Source organism: Nematolebias whitei, chromosome 1, assembly GCF_014905685.2.
Source record: "Nematolebias whitei isolate Nwh7 chromosome 1, NemWhi1, whole genome shotgun sequence".
NCBI lineage: Eukaryota > Metazoa > Chordata > Actinopteri > Cyprinodontiformes > Rivulidae > Nematolebias > Nematolebias whitei.
The window spans coordinates 42525123-42537494 of NC_056498.1; the positions used below are offsets into that span (position 1 = coordinate 42525123).

Below are 12372 nucleotides of genomic sequence, written 5' to 3' on the forward strand. Positions count from 1 at the left end.
CCAATTAATAGATGGAAAACTGTTCAATTAAAGGATGGAAAACTGTCCAAGTAAAAGACGGAAAACTGTTCAATAAAAGGATGGAAAATGTCCAATTAAAGGACAGAAAACTGTTCAATTATTCAAGTGTCTTTATTTGTTCTAATAAAAGAAGGAAAACTGTCCAATTAAAAATGGAAAACTGTCCAATTAAAGGAAGGAAAACTTTTCAATTAATGGATGGAAAAAACAAGGTACTCAAGTGTCCATTGCCCGGACATGGATTACCGGGGCCCCACCCTGGAGACTCGGAGTAGAACCACTGCTCCTCCTTATCCAGAGGAGCTAGTTGAGGTAGTTCAGACATCTGGTAAGGATGCTCCCTGGGCGCCTCCCTAGGGAGGTGCTTCAGGCATGTCTGACTGGGAGGAGACACCAGGGAAGACCCAGGACACGCGGGAGTGACTATGTCTCTCGGTTGGCCTGGGAATGCCTTGGAGTCCTCCCAGAAGAACTGGAAGAGGCTGTGGAGAGAGATTTGTGGATCTCCTCCCTGCTCGAGATGCTGCCCCCATGACCCGACTTCAGAATAAGCAGAAGATAATGGATGGATGGAAAACTGTCTGATTAAAGGGCAGAAAACTGGCCAATTAAAGAATTAAAAATGTATACAAAACACATTTTGGTACAATTATTAATAATCATGCTCCTATTTGAAGCTCTCGACCTTTGACCTCTCTAAGTGTCTTTAAGAATCTGTTGGGACTCCTGGCAGGGTCCAATGCAGACATGTTCCTGGTTTTAGTTTCTACATTTGTCTTGGAATCTAGCTGGTTTTTGTTTTGTTACCTTTTCCTTTTAGCCATCCTATTTGTTAAAAAAACAAAAACTGTATTATGACTTTTTATAACTGTTTATTGTTGTTGCTGTTGTCCATTGTTGTCATCATTCTTTGTTAAATCAGGTCTCTCTTGTAAATGAGTCCTCGAGGCTCAATGGGATTTACCTGTAGAAATAAAGGTTGATTGATAAGACGAGTATGGATAAAAGACTGCTTCAGTCCATGGGTGTCTCATGAGTTATATATAAACCCTTGTTGGGCTGCTCCCTCCATACTTCAGTCAGATTCTGTATATAGTGTCAGCTACAACGTTTCACAGCAGGTCATCCAAATCTCTGTTGGTGAAGGTCTCAAGGAGGACCAGGTCTGATTCTGGCTCGTCTGTTGCCTCAGATGACTGGAATCTGCTGCAGAAAACAGAGAGACTCTGCGGTCGTTTCAGTCTCTGCCTTTAAAAGTTGTTTGAAAACTTTGTAAATGCTTTATAGCTCAGTGAAATTATTTTGTTATTTTGATGGTTTAATTTCTAAAACACTCTTGAAGACCTCACCCAGAGCCTGCAAAGACCATCCAGGTTCTGGTTGACTGTTTGAATCCTGAGTCGTCCTCAGCTAACTGTCTCTTGTCTTCCTCAGTTTCATGGAGTCTCTCGGGACGATGGTCGGTTTCTTTTCCCAGAAGGTGAGAGAAAAGGTTACGTTGATCCGAGAGCTGTCACTCAAACACGCCTCAAAGGCTGATGGGAAATTGACGGACTCCTCCAAACCACGAACTCCAGCAGCGTTTGGATTAAAACACGGGGTGAGACCGGCTGTTAGTCTGTAAAACCTGGTAGGACCAGATGGAACTGCAGCCGGTTTTATTCTGAACACCTCTCCTCTTTAGGCGTATCGATCTGTTCGTTCCATGGTGGAGGCGGAGCTACAGGCGGGCGTGGTCAACTTCTCCCGTCGCACGGATTCGGGCAGCAGAACGCTGCTGCGGCTGCATCGATCCCTGCTCTGGCTCAAGTTGATGCTGGACGGTTTGTCTGAAGGAGCGGGAGCCGACGGACGATTCAGAACCCCCGGAGAGCTGAGCAGGTAACGGCTTGCCGTTTCAAACCTAAATCTGTTGGATGAAAAGATCCTCTCGTTATCTTCTTCCTGATGATAAAATCCCAGTAATCAAGCAGTATCTTACGTTTTTAAATCCTTCGGTAAATAATAATCTCAGAAATGTGGGTGTTGTCTTTGATAGTTCTTTATCTTTGGACAGTCATTGCAAATTGCTTGTTCGAAATTGTTTTTTCCACTTAAGAAACATTTCTAAACTACGAGGAATTGCATCACAGAAGGAACTTGAGATGATTGTTCATGCTTTCATTTCATCTCGGTTAGATTACTGTAACAGCATTTTAATGGGTCTGAACAAATCTTCCCTAGCTCGCCTTCAGTCTGTGCAGAATGCTGCGGCGAGGCTGCGAACTGGAACCCACAGAAGAGCTCACATCCTGTTCTGGCCTCCCTGCATTGGCTCCCTGTGCATTTCAGGAGTCATTTTAAAATGTTGCTCCTAACTTTTAGGGCACTTCATGGTCAGGCTCCCAAATATTTACTGGACCGTTTGAAGCCTCTATGTCCCATCAGGACTTTGAGATCTTCAAATCAAATGTTGCTGATGGTTCCGAGAACTTATTTTAGAACACGTGGAGACAGAGCGTTCCAAGTGGTGGCCCCGAGGCTTTGGAACGCTCTCCCTCTGTCACTGCGCTGCTCAGATTCCATTGACTCTTTCAAAAATGATCTTAAGACTTATTCATTCAGACTGGCTTTTATTTAAATGTTGTTTACTTGCACTTTGTGATGTCATTGTCTGTGAAAGGTGCTATATGAATAAAGATTAATTACTTCCTTAAAAGGAGCCGCACACGACAGATGTTTTAACCAAGTTCAAGGACAGACGGTCACAACAGGCTTCCACAGATAGAGGATCTGCACCGGACAGTGTGCCAGGATTGTTTTTACATCAGCTCCTTCAAGCTCGCAGACTCGGAGGCGACCTTGGAGTACCAGCTGCACATGCAGGATCAAATCAGCTCCTCGTTTAGCTCTCCGTGAACTCCAACACACGGTTCATGAGCAGTTAGCATTCTTAGCCACAGCAGTTAAAAACATCCATAAACCTTCCCCCGACAGAATCCACCAAAGGTCCGGGTCAGGCAGGACTCACCTGTTTTAAATAGACTCCTCGTCCTAAAAGGACATAAATACAAACCATCAAGCACGGTGGTGGAGGTATGACAGTTTGGGCTAGTTCTGTGGTATCAGGACCGGGTGGATTTAGTTTTTATGGCTCATCCTGGACTGTGGTTCAGTTTTTTATTCGCATGGTGTACGAAGTCTCTCAGAGGTGTCCACCTCATTCTGAGGCCTCAGTAGAACCGGTCCATTTAATCCAGTGACGGTGTCTCTTGTCTCCTGCTGTCCTCCTTCAGGGACGCCTACAGGGTGGCGCTGGCCCCCCACCACCCCTGGGTGCTCCGTCAGGCCGCAGAGCTGGTCTTCATGGCTCTCCCCGACAGGGACTACTTCCTACAGCTGGTGTGCGTGCAGACCCAGGAGGAGGCCACGCCCGTCCTGCGCGTCATCATCCACGCCCTGACGCTGGTCCACGCCCGAACCCAACGGATCCTGGCCCAGTACGACCTGTTGGAGCTGCCCTGAACCCGAGAACGAGAGGAAACTAGGAGTCAGGCGTCCCGGGACTCCAAAAACTGGACCAGAGACTCAGAGGGACAGAAATAAAACCGGAAACGGTCAGACGGGTTGTTTTGTAAACTCTGAACAAAGTTCATTTAGCATCACCGTTCCACGTTAGTCCAAATAATTTCACTTACAGAAGATTTTCTCCAATCATCAAACACTATTTATATTTTTAACTGTTTCAGTTTCAACATAAAATCAAACAACTCTTTTACAAAACACACGTTGTAAACGTTAAACTGCAGCTAAACTTTATCTTTGTATATTTTTTTAATAATGTAGTTTAATAAAAGAACAAATGCATCATTGAATTTTTTTCTAAATACAAAACTAAAAAAATGCTGTTTTTTATTTTTTTGGAGAAAATTCAGAGTAAAAGTTTGAGTTGCACCAAAACACGACTTCATGTTTATTTTCATACGAGGTTCAATGGTTCAAGTTGTTTCTTCACCGGTTCACGCGACACGCCGTCCAAAAGCACGTTTCACTGCAAACAGGCCGAGTGCCCAATTCCCTTTTTCTAGTTCGAGAAGATGAAAAACTCCGTGATAATGAACCAAAAACCAGCTCGATGGTGAACAAAACATCGTTTGAGCAACTTTAAAGTTTATATTCAGACAATTCAACATTTATCAACAACTGAAGGAAATTGTCATTAAATTATTTAAGACTATGAAGGAACGGTTCAATTTTTACGCAGCGACCGGATGAAGCTAATGGTTTAAACAGCATTTTAACTTCACCCCCCCAAAATGGCGGGAATCACCATGGTAACCAGTGACTCAGCAGATTCCAGCTAACCTTCAGACTTCATGCTAGTTTTTAATTAAACCTTTTGTGTTTAGTAAAATTAAATAAAAGGCTCGGGAGAGTTCAGGATTTAAAATCGCCAAGAAAAACAGGAACTTAAGACTTTCAAAATAAAATAAAATATAGGATTCCATTAATTTCATTGCTCAAAGAATTACAACAGGAAGTACCAAATTATTTTAAGGTTAACTTCATGTATGTTTTCACAGCATTTTACGGTATTTATTGCAAAAACAAAAAAAATGATAATAAAAAACGTAACTTCAATGTTGCCCCTTTAATAACTACAATATAAACAGAAATTAATTAATAAAAACATTAATGCTCTGAAAATAAAACAAATGATGCTTCACTACCACACACAGAATAAACCATTTAAATAAAGCTGAATATTTCTTCTGCTGTTCTTTACAAAGTAACATCTGGAGCCAGAGGTGCTGATGCTAGGTTAGCTAATTAGCATTACGTTGTCAGAGATTCTGAGTTTCTTTGTCCACATTAGGTGGAATGAAATTATGTTCACGGGGTCCCAGTTACATCCAACAATAAAATGTAAAAGAAAAACAGTAATAACATCTAAGATATGAACTAAGAAAAACATCAACTAAATATACACTAAGCACTCATAACATAAAACATTAAACATCACCACAAACATGAACATGAGTCTGTGAGCAGATGTGCACGCATGAACACATCAACATTGAAACAGATCAGCAGCAACATTGAAACAGATCAGCAGCAACATTGAAACTGATCAGCAGCAACATTGAAACAGATCAGCAGCAACATGAAACTGATCAGCAGCAACATTGAAACTGATCAGCAGCAACATGAAACTGATCAGCAGCAACATGATGTGATTTTTCACTGTGATTATTCTGGTTAGAGATTCATGAGTCTAACAGCCTCAGGGTAGAAGCTGTTCCTCAGTCTAGTGGTTCTACACTTAATGCTCCTCAACCTCCTTCCTGAGGGGAGTGGGACAAAAAGTGTGTGTGCTGGGTGAGTGTGGTCCTTCATGATGCAGGTGGCCCTCTTCCTGCATCTGAAGGTGTAGATGTCTGTGATGGTGGGGAGGCTGAGGTCATTCAGGTGTACACCCAAGAACTTGTAGCTGGAGACCACTTCCACCACAGATCCTCTTATGTTCAGGGTGTAGGTGTGATTGTTCCGTCTGAAGTCCACGACCATCTGTGTTCATCGTCAAAATCAATTTCCTGTTCAAGTGATGTCGAAGCAAATTCCTAGTTTGTGAACCTCGTTCATTGACATGGCAATAATAAACTGATTCTGAAGTGAAGATGTCCACCCACCAGGATCTCTCCTCAGAAACTGACATTTTTTCAAGAAGCATTTTTCCTCCAGATAAAGAGAGAACAAGAAAAACAGATCAAAGCTGCTGGAGAAAGTTTTTATCACGTTTGCTCAACACCCGGCTGGCAAGTCGGTTTATTTTAACTCCACCCATCCACCCATTAAAAAAAAAAAATTAAAAAAAACTTTATTAATCCCAGAGGGAAATTATTTGTTGTTGTAACTCGTTATTTCATTAAGCGATGTTATAGATACTGATGCTGTAGACAGGAAGGATCTCTTGTAAAGGTCCATCCCACAGTGGATCCTAAGAAACTGGCTGCAGATGCCGGTCGATCTGTCCACCCAGACTCGGCTGGACTCTCGGTTCCCCCCAGGCTGTAGGACCGCCCGAATGCTGAGCAGAACTCCTCCTCCCAGCAGTCTGCTGAGCTCCTCGTCGCTGCGGACAGTCAACTGTAGGTGCTGAGGGACGATCCTGTCCTTCTGCTGTCATGAGCCGTGTTTCCTGCTAGTTCCAGGATCTCGGTGGTCAGGCACTCGAGCACAGCTGGCAGGTAGATGAGAATGCGTCCACAGAACATCCTTTTCAACTCATTTGAGATTTGAGGCTGTAGTTGAGATATTATTTGAGCTTTTGAGATGTTAATCAGCTGCTGGTTGGAGAAAACTGCCTTGTTGCCATGGTTACACATCATAACAAACGCCCAAAACCAAAAAAGTTTCAGTAAAAATCGTTCCAGCTGCACAGCATCTGATACCAGAGGAAACAATCATCCAAAAAATGTGATTTACATCCAGAAAAAGAGGAATTAAGGTTTCCAAAAGCAAAATCTCAGAATGAAAGTAGCAGAGCTGCTCCAACATGCAGCCACCTGGAGCGGAGCAATTCTAGAACCCATCCATCCATCCATCCATCCATCCATCCATCCATCCATCCATCCACAGTACGTAACCAGCGTTTTATTTGGGGAGTATCTGGGCTCAGCCTGAGGAACAGGGTGAGGAGCTCAATCATCAGGAAGCTCATCAGAGTAGGGCTGGTGTTCCTCCTCACTGAGAGGAAAGGGCTCAACTGATGAAGTCATGACGGAATCAGATGGATCAGCAGGAGGATAATCAGGAATAGGATTTTCTTCAGTCTGGTTCTCATGGACAGGGTTTTCTTTGGTATGGTGGCTCTTCATGTGTGTTTTCAGACAGTGGCTCTGGGTGAAGGCTTTGTCGCAGAGGGTGCACTTGTAGGGTCTCTCTCCATTGTGGGTCCTCATGTGGACCTTCAGGTGTTCCCGTCGAGAACACGCCTTCCCACAGACCCCACAGACGAACTGTTTGACCCCTGAGTGGAGCTTGATGTGGCTGTCAAGGTTAGACTTCTGCCTGAAGCTGCGTCCGCACTCGGCGCACCTGTACGGCGCCTCCTCGGTGTGAACCATCATGTGCTTCTTCAGGCAGCTCCTGAACAGGAAGCTTTTCCCGCACACGGCGCAGGCAAAGGGTTTTTCCTCGCTGTGGATCTTCAGGTGGTTCTTCAGTCTCTGTTCCGTCGGGAACGTTTTGCAGCAGACGCTGCAGGGGAACGACTGATCCGTAGGCCTGTGGATCCTCATGTGGGTCTTCAGAGAACTTCCCAGTTTAAAACGTTTCCCACAGAGCTCACAGGCGTAGCGGCGCTCCTCCGAGTGGATGTGTCTGTGCTGGGCCAGGCACCGACGGAAGCGGAAAGCCTTGCCGCAGATGTTGCAGACGTATTTGTCTTGGCTGGTGTGTAACTTCCTGTGAATGGCGAGCTGTGGCTTCAGGCCGAACGTCTTCAGACAAATGTCGCATTTGTACGGTTTGTTCTTCTCGTGGACCCAGCGGTGGTAGTTCAGGGAGGTGATGCTGGTGAAGGTTTTGGTGCAGTCGGAACATCTGAACAGGTTGCGTCCGGTGTGACGAGCAACGTGACACCTGAGACCAGAGGCGGAGATGAACGTCTTCCCACAGTACGGACACATATGGACGTCCTGGTGAACTTTAAGGTGCTCCTTCAGCTCCCCCAGAAACTCAAATTTCACCCCGCAGATGCCACAAAGGTCCTGCTGCTCGTCCACGTGAGTCCAGGTGTGGACGACCAGACTCCCCAGCTGCCGGTACCAGGTTCCACACACCTTACAGGACAGTTGACCCCCCGTCTCCTTCACGCCACCGTTAGCTTTCGTCTTCCTGCTCGTTCTTCTGGGTTTCTGCAGTTCGGGAGTCGGCTTCCAGTCGTCACTTGGGTCCAGCGCATCCTCTCGTTGGTCGCTGGAGTCCACAGCGATCTCTGCTTCTTCCTCCTTTACCTCCAGGTTCTGTTGGTGAGACTCTGCGCTGCTGGATGGAACCTTCACTCTGGTACCGTCTGGACGTTCAGCAGGGCTGCAGAGACAGAACTAAAAACAATAAGTGGGAGAACGTTTGAAATCTGAAGTAAAATGTTCTGTTGGTTTGAAGAAGTCTGTTGGAGTCAGCCTCCCCACCATCACAGACATCTACACCTCCAGATGCAGGAAGAGGACCATCTGCATCATGAAGGACCACACTCACCCAGCACACACACATTTTGCCCCACTCCCCTCAGGAAGGAGGTTAAGGAGCACTAAGTGTAGAACCACTAGACTGAGGAACAGCTTCTACCCTGAGGCTGTTAGACTCATGAATCTCTAACTAGAATAATCACTGTGAAAAACCATATCATGTTGCTGCTGATCTGTTTCATGTTACTGCTGATCAGTTTCAATGTTACTGCTGATCAGTTTCATGTTGCTGCTGATCTGTTTCATGTTGCTGCTGATCAGTTTCATGTTGCTGCTGATCTGTTTCATGTTGCTGCCGATGTGTTTCATGTTGCTGCTGATCTGTTTCATGTTGATGTTTGATGTAATGTTTTTATGGTATCAGTAGGTCTGTCACAATAATCAATAAATCAATTAATCTCATGATAAATGAAAATTATCTTATTTTCATTGATCAGCTTCATCGTTTCTTCGTGTCTCTTTCTACTGAAGACACTCGATGACAACTCCGGTTCTTCACCGACCCCTCCCTTTCTCTTTAAAATCTGTTTGAACGTCCAACATCGTGTTTTTGAACGATTAAAAGCAGCTAAACTGAGAAGCTAAGCTACGAGCTAAGCTAACAGCCTGACCTCGAGGAAAAAAAACTCCGTCTTGTCGAAGCTCCAAAATTCACGGTTGAAACTCGTGTCTTCGTCTAAAAAGTTGTTTTTCTCTGAAAAAAGAAGCTGAGAACTTGTTTACTGATTTTTTATGAAAAGCTTTGTGTGAAAAATGCTAAAGAGCTCAAACCACCGAGCATCCGCCATGTTGAGAACTGGAGAGAGACAGCCCATGTCACGTCAAGGGGCCTCCCTCACATTTTTCTTAGAGACATGCTGCTCGCTCCCTCACTATCCATCCTTCATTCAAACAGTCTTATAGTGCCACCCAGTGGCCAGGAAAGGTACTACAAGAAATGTTTACACCTGTGGCAACATGTTCAAAGATCAAGTGACAACGGAGAACGTGACTGACCCAGGTCCCTCTCAACATCTCAGTGTGGCAGCAACAACTAACATGAAGGTCGAGGACATGCTGCACATTCTGTGTGAACTCTGTTTGTTTTCTTCATCCGGTTTAACTTGTTTCTTTAATTTGAGTGAGTGGGTGACGTCACAGCTCTCCCTTCACTTTGACCTGTCAATATGGCTCTCCTGAAAGGAACGCTTCTGTCTAGAAGACCGAGTTTGTTGCAGCTCCTCGGACTGAAGGTTGTTTAGTAAAAACTCTGGGTGGTGGTACCTTAAAGGTATTTGATAATCCAGGATCTGTGGGTCTTCTTGGTTCTGATCAGAGATGGTTGTCGGTTCAACGCCCTCCTCTGGACCATCTTCATCATCACAGAGAATCCAGGAGTCCTCCAAAGCTGCTCACACAAACAGTTCACACTTTTTAACGTTGAATCTTGCAGCTGGCCTCAGATACCTGTTGCACGTGGTCTCACCTCCTGCTCGGAGCCGAGGCTGCAGGAGCTCCAGCTGCCTCCTCTGCCGCTGCACCTCCTGCCTCAAGCCCGCAGCCTCCTGCTCGTAGTCGGCCACGGTCCTCTCCACCACCGCCAGGATCTCCCGGGCGGCTGTGCTCAGCTTCTCGGTGATGATTCCTCTCAGGATGTCTCCTTTAGACATGTTGCTGCACAAAAACATGCTTTACACTCTTTCAACACGTAGCGTCATCCCACAATCTGTTACTGAAGCATGACGCAACCACTTCCGGCTGGTGGTGCAGCAGCTAAATGTGTCCGAAGGAAAAATTGAAACGTCTTCTTCTTCTTTCATTTTATTGGCGGATCGCAAGCAACGTTCACATGGTGGCACTATAGACATGGTGCCCACCATAGACATGGTGCCCACCATAGAATGGTGCCCACCATAGTTATGGTGGCACTATAGACATGGTGCCCACCGCCATCTATTGAGCAAGAGTGTGTAGCCTCCTTTCCCTAAATTCTGTTTTTAAGTTATATTATGTAAATGAATAAACAACGTTTTTCTAACATCACTTATTTGATCCTTATCCCCTTCTGTTCCTAAGATCCCTTTTAAACTCTGTACTCTCCCTGCCTCTTTAACTTTTTTAAATTTCTCTTTCTTCTTAGCATATTTCATCAAAACTTTGTTTCCCACATTCCTCCCAGCTGTTTTTCCTTTTCCCCATCACACATTGTATATTTAGACAAGTATGGCCTCCCCTCAGTCTCATTATTATCACAGCTTCTCTTCTACTTCTTTCTTTACAATTATCATAACTGAGTTTTGTATTTTGAATAATCTTCCTCCTTTCTTATCTTAATTCCACTTTTTCTGCCAATTTTCCATTTCTTTTCTATTAATTGATTTACCTTCTCCTTTCCCTAAAAGAATATTAACTGATAGTTAACCCTTCAAAGTCTTTAGTGAGTTGATCTGCTCTCTCTTTCCTTCCACCCCATCGAGAGCCGGCACCCAACCAAACTGAACTTCCACACAACCTGAAGAATCTGTGCTGTATTTCTAAAAGAAGGTCTTTCCTAGTATTTCCTTTACACTGCAGGCTTTCAATGACAGACTTTAGGTCTATAGATACCACCACCCTGTCCGGTCTAACTTGGTCTGATATCCTTTTGGAAATACACATTTTAAACTTTGGTAAATACAGGTGCTGGTCATAAAATTAGAATATCATGAAAAAGTTGATTTATTTCAGTAATTCCATTCAAAAAGTGAATCTTGTATATTATATTCATTCATTACACACAGACTGATATATTTCAAATGTTTATTTCTTTTAATGTTGATGATTATAACTGACAATGAAAACCCCAAATTCAGTATCTCAGAAAATGAGAATATTGTGAAAAGGTTCAATATTGAAGACACCTGGTGTCACACTCTAATCAGCTAATTAACTCAAAACACCTGCAAAGTCCTTTAAATGGTCTCTGTCTAGTTCTGTAGCTACACAATCATGGGGAAGACTGCTGACTTGACAGTTGTCCAGAAGACGACCATTGACACCTGCACAAGGAGGGTAAGACACAAAAGGTCATTGCTAAAGAGGCTGGCTGTTCATAGAGCTCTGTGTCCAAGCACATTAATAGAGAGGAGAAGGGAAGGAAACGATGTGGTAGGAAAAAGTTACAAGCATTAGGGATAACTGCACCTGGAGAGGATGGTGAAACAAAACCCATCCCAAAATGTGGGGGAGATTCACAGAGTGGACTGGAGCTGGGGTCAGTGCTTCAAGAACCACCACGCACAGACGTATGCAAGACATGGGTTCAGCTGTCACATTCCTTGTGTCAAGCTATTTTTGAACAACAGACAACATCAGAAACATCTCGCCTGGGACTGCTGCTGAGTGGTCCAAACTTATGTTCTCTGATTAAAGTAAATGTTGCAATTCCTTTGGAAATCAAGGACCCAGAGTCTGGAGGAAGAGAGGAGAGGCACAGAATCCATGTTGCTTGAGGTCTAGTGTCAAGTTTCCACAGTCAGTGATGGTTTGGGGGCCATGTCATCTGCTGGTGTTGGTCCACTGTGTTTTCTGAGGTCAAAGGTCAATGCAGCATCTACCAGGAAGTTTTAGAGACTTTCTGCTTCCTGCTGCTGACCAACTTTATGGAGAGGCAGATTTCATTTTCCAACAGGACTTGGCACCTGCACACAGTGCCAAAGCTACCAGCACCTGGTTTAAGGACCATGGTATCCCTGTTCTTAATTGGCCAACAAACTGTCCTAGAAAATCTATGGAATATTGTTCATTCAACCTTTATTTCTACAGGTTAACCCCATTGAGCCTCGAGGACTCATTTACAAGAGAGACCTGATTTCAACAAAGAAAGATGACAACAATGGACAACAGCAACAACAATAAACAGTTATAAAAAGGCATACAGAATTTTGTTTTTACAATTAAGATGACAAATAAAAGGGTAACAAAAACAGTTGGATTATAAGGCAAATGTAGAAAACTTAAAACAGGAACATGTCTGCATTGGTCCCTGCCAGGAGTCCAACAGATTCTTAAAGCCACTAGAGAGGTCAAAGGTCCAGAGCTTTAAAATCTTTTTGCAAGATGTTCCAGGAAACAGGAGCGGAGTAGGAGAAGGTCCTTTTGT

General features: G+C 44.2%; 2 protein-coding genes across 2 annotated transcripts in view; one reads left to right on the forward strand and one right to left on the reverse strand.

Moving 5' to 3' along the window:
- Window positions 1–3530, forward strand: part of LOC119410542 (ceramide-1-phosphate transfer protein-like) — a 7326-nt gene extending 3796 nt beyond the window's left edge. Inside the window, exons 4-6 of the mRNA XM_037677427.1 lie at window positions 1456–1621; window positions 1706–1902; window positions 3297–3530. Of these exons, the coding sequence (XP_037533355.1) occupies window positions 1456–1621; window positions 1706–1902; window positions 3297–3525 (592 nt within the window). The 3' untranslated portion in view covers window positions 3526–3530. The remainder of the gene's footprint in view (window positions 1–1455; window positions 1622–1705; window positions 1903–3296) is intronic.
- Window positions 3531–6701: 3171 nt separating this feature from the next.
- Window positions 6702–9996, reverse strand: LOC119418087 (gastrula zinc finger protein XlCGF57.1). The gene is made up of 3 exons (XM_037685376.1): window positions 9718–9996; window positions 9516–9639; window positions 6702–8094 (listed from the first exon to the last, which is right to left on the reverse strand). Exons 1-3 carry the CDS (start codon window positions 9917–9919, stop codon window positions 6702–6704), a joined length of 1719 nt encoding a protein of 572 aa, XP_037541304.1. The 5' UTR covers window positions 9920–9996.
- Window positions 9997–12372: the final 2376 nt, after the last annotated feature.

What these genes read in the sequence shown, in the direction of transcription:
- LOC119418087 (XM_037685376.1), bottom strand. Translation starts at nt 9,919, where the DNA reads ATGTTTTTGTGCAGCAACATGTCTAAAGGAGACATCCTGAGAGGAATC. An exon ending in GCCTCGGCTCCGAGCAGGAG is followed by an intron (nt 9,640 to 9,717) that starts GTGAGACCACGT and finishes TTGTGTGAGCAG; the next exon opens with CTTTGGAGGACTCCTGGATT. An exon ending in GATTATCAAATACCTTTAAG is followed by an intron (nt 8,095 to 9,515) that starts GTACCACCACCC and finishes CTGTCTCTGCAG; the next exon opens with CCCTGCTGAACGTCCAGACG.